General features: G+C 56.1%; 1 protein-coding gene across 1 annotated transcript; it reads right to left on the bottom strand.

The window, feature by feature from the left end:
* Positions 1–365: 365 nt before the first annotated feature.
* On the bottom strand, positions 366–1,316 carry LOC311158116 (olfactory receptor 14J1-like; the record flags this gene model as incomplete). The annotated part of the gene is made up of 1 exon (XM_084213277.1): positions 366–1,316. Exon 1 carries the CDS (start codon positions 1,296–1,298, stop codon positions 366–368), a length of 933 nt encoding a protein of 310 aa, XP_084069403.1. The 5' UTR covers positions 1,299–1,316.
* Between the last annotated feature and the right edge of the window lie 994 nt (positions 1,317–2,310).

Genomic DNA, 2,310 nt, shown 5'->3' with positions numbered 1-2,310 from the left:
GCTGCAGAGGGGGGATGTTGTTGGCAGCTCCATGAGGACGCTCTAGGATGCTACCCTGGGCTGTCCAGCGCACTGGGGATGGATCAGCCCCTGCTCTGCTGTTCCTTCCCATCTCCCCCAAGGCCCTTGCAGAGCACCAGCCATGCTGTTTGCCCCCAGCCTGTCCACGACCAGCCTGGGGCTGCTCACGGGGGATTTCTGTGCTGAGCATTGGCCTGGGTGTGGTCTTGAAAGAGCCTGGGCAAGTAGCCTGGAGTGGACAATATTAAAAAATTTGAACAAAGAAAAAGAATCTTCAAATTGAAGCCAAAAAGCGGTATCAAAATGATTTTATTACAAGTGGTTTACAGAAATTGGCCAGCAGTTTAATATTCCTGAAAGCCTCTTGTCATCAGTGTCCACACTGCAGCCTTGAGCTCCTGGTTCCTCAGGCTGTAGATGAGGGGGTTCAGGGCTGGAGGCACCACCGAGTACAGAACTGACAGGGCCAGATCCAGGGACAGGGAGGACATGGAGGGGGGCTTCAGGTAGGCAAATATGCCAGTGCTGATGAACAGGGAGAGCACGGCCAGGTGAGGGAGGCAGGTGGAAAAGGCTTTGTACTGTCCCTGCTCAGAGGGGATCCTCAGCACAGCCCTGATGATCTGCACATAGGAGAAAACAATGAACACAAAACAACCAAGTGCTATACAGCCACTAACAGCAAGAAGCCCTAATTCCCTAAGATAGGTTTTGGAGCAGGAGAGCTTGAGGATCTGTGGGATTTCACAAAAGAACTGGCCCAGGGCATTGCCATGGCACAGGGGCAGGGAAAATGTATTGGCCGTGTGCAGCAGTGAACAGAGAAAGGCAGTGGCCCAGGCAGCTGCTGCCATGTGGGCAAAAGCTCTGCTGCCCAGGAGGGTCCCATAGTGCAGGGGTTTGCAGATGGACACGTAGCGGTCGTAGCATATGATGGTCAGGAGTGAAAATTCTGCTTCAATAAAGAACAGAAAGAAAAAGAGCTGTGCAGCACATCTTGTGTAGGAGATGTTCCTGGTGTCCCAGAGGGAATTGTGCATGGCTTTGGGGACAGTGGTGCAGATGGAGCCCAGGTCAGTGAGGGCCAGGTTGAGCAGGAAGAAAAACATGGGTGTGTGCAGCTGGTGGCTGCTGGCTATGGTGCTGATGATGAGGCCATTGCCCAGGAGGGCAGCCAGGGAGATGCCCAGCAAGAGGCAGAAGTGCAGGAGCTGCAGCTGCCGCGTGTCTGCCAATGTCAGCAGGAGGAAGTGGCTGATGGAGCTGCTGTTGGACATTTCTTCACTCTGCCCATGGAGTCCTGTTCAAGGAGGGCACATTGACAAGTCAGGGCATACTTTGCTGAGCAATGTCCAAGCCCTTTCTCCCAGCCCTGCCCCTGCTGCTCTCTGCCACCCAATTTTCTCAGAGCCCTTCCTTCAGCCCTGTGCCTGGAGCTCTGCTGGGATCTGGCCCTGTTGCTGTGATGAGCAGAGGCCCTTCCCATGGACACCGAGGGGTCAGCTCTGCTCTGCAGCAGTGGGGTCATAGGAATGGGAAAGGGGCCAGTCCTGGGCTTGGATTTCATCAGCCCAAACTGCTCCTGTGGCAGAGGAGCTTGGCAGCATCTCCTGTCCCAGGGCTAAGGAACAGTCACAGCCAAAGGCAGTTTGAGATAGTTTCCTGCTGCCCTGAGGGAGATCAGAGAGAACTGTGCAATGCAAGAGCAGTGGCTGCAACTCAGTGAAGGGTGAAGAGAGCTTCTCTGTCACTCCATCTGTCCCCAGCTGCCCTTTCTGAGATCCAGGGCAGTCCCTGTGCTCCCCTGGAAATCAGCCTGACACAGCTAAGAGCAGAGGGACCCACAGCAGATCAAACTGGCTCAGCCTTTCTCAGTCTCAGACTCACTCTGGCTAAGGACACTCCTGTCCCCAAGTGTCACAGCTTGGATGGCTTCCCAAGGACACACGAAGGGTCCTGTCCATGGCACTGCTTAGGAGAGTGGGCTCATTGTCAGCCTCCCAGCCTGCCCTGCCCAGAGCTCCCCAGGCACAGGGAGCTGGGACACCCCATTGCTGTGCTCAGCCTGCACAGAAGGAGCCCAAGGGCTGGGCCTGACCCTGCAGCTGGAACTGCCATTCCAGAGAGACCCTCAGCAATGCCAGGAGCACCTGGGCAAGGCAAGGAGAGAGAGCCAGGCTTGAGGAAAAGCCTTTCCCTGCCCAGCCTTGCCACAGCCCCTGCCAGGCAGCACCAGGGCAGGACAGTGGCCCTCAGGCCCTGGTCAGCAGGGAATGGGCACATGGCTTG

The sequence above is a fragment of the Fringilla coelebs genome (genome assembly GCF_963513975.1).
Source record: "Fringilla coelebs genome assembly, chromosome: 11".
Classification (NCBI taxonomy): domain Eukaryota; kingdom Metazoa; phylum Chordata; class Aves; order Passeriformes; family Fringillidae; genus Fringilla; species Fringilla coelebs.
This window is presented reverse-complemented; position numbering and strand designations above follow the sequence as displayed.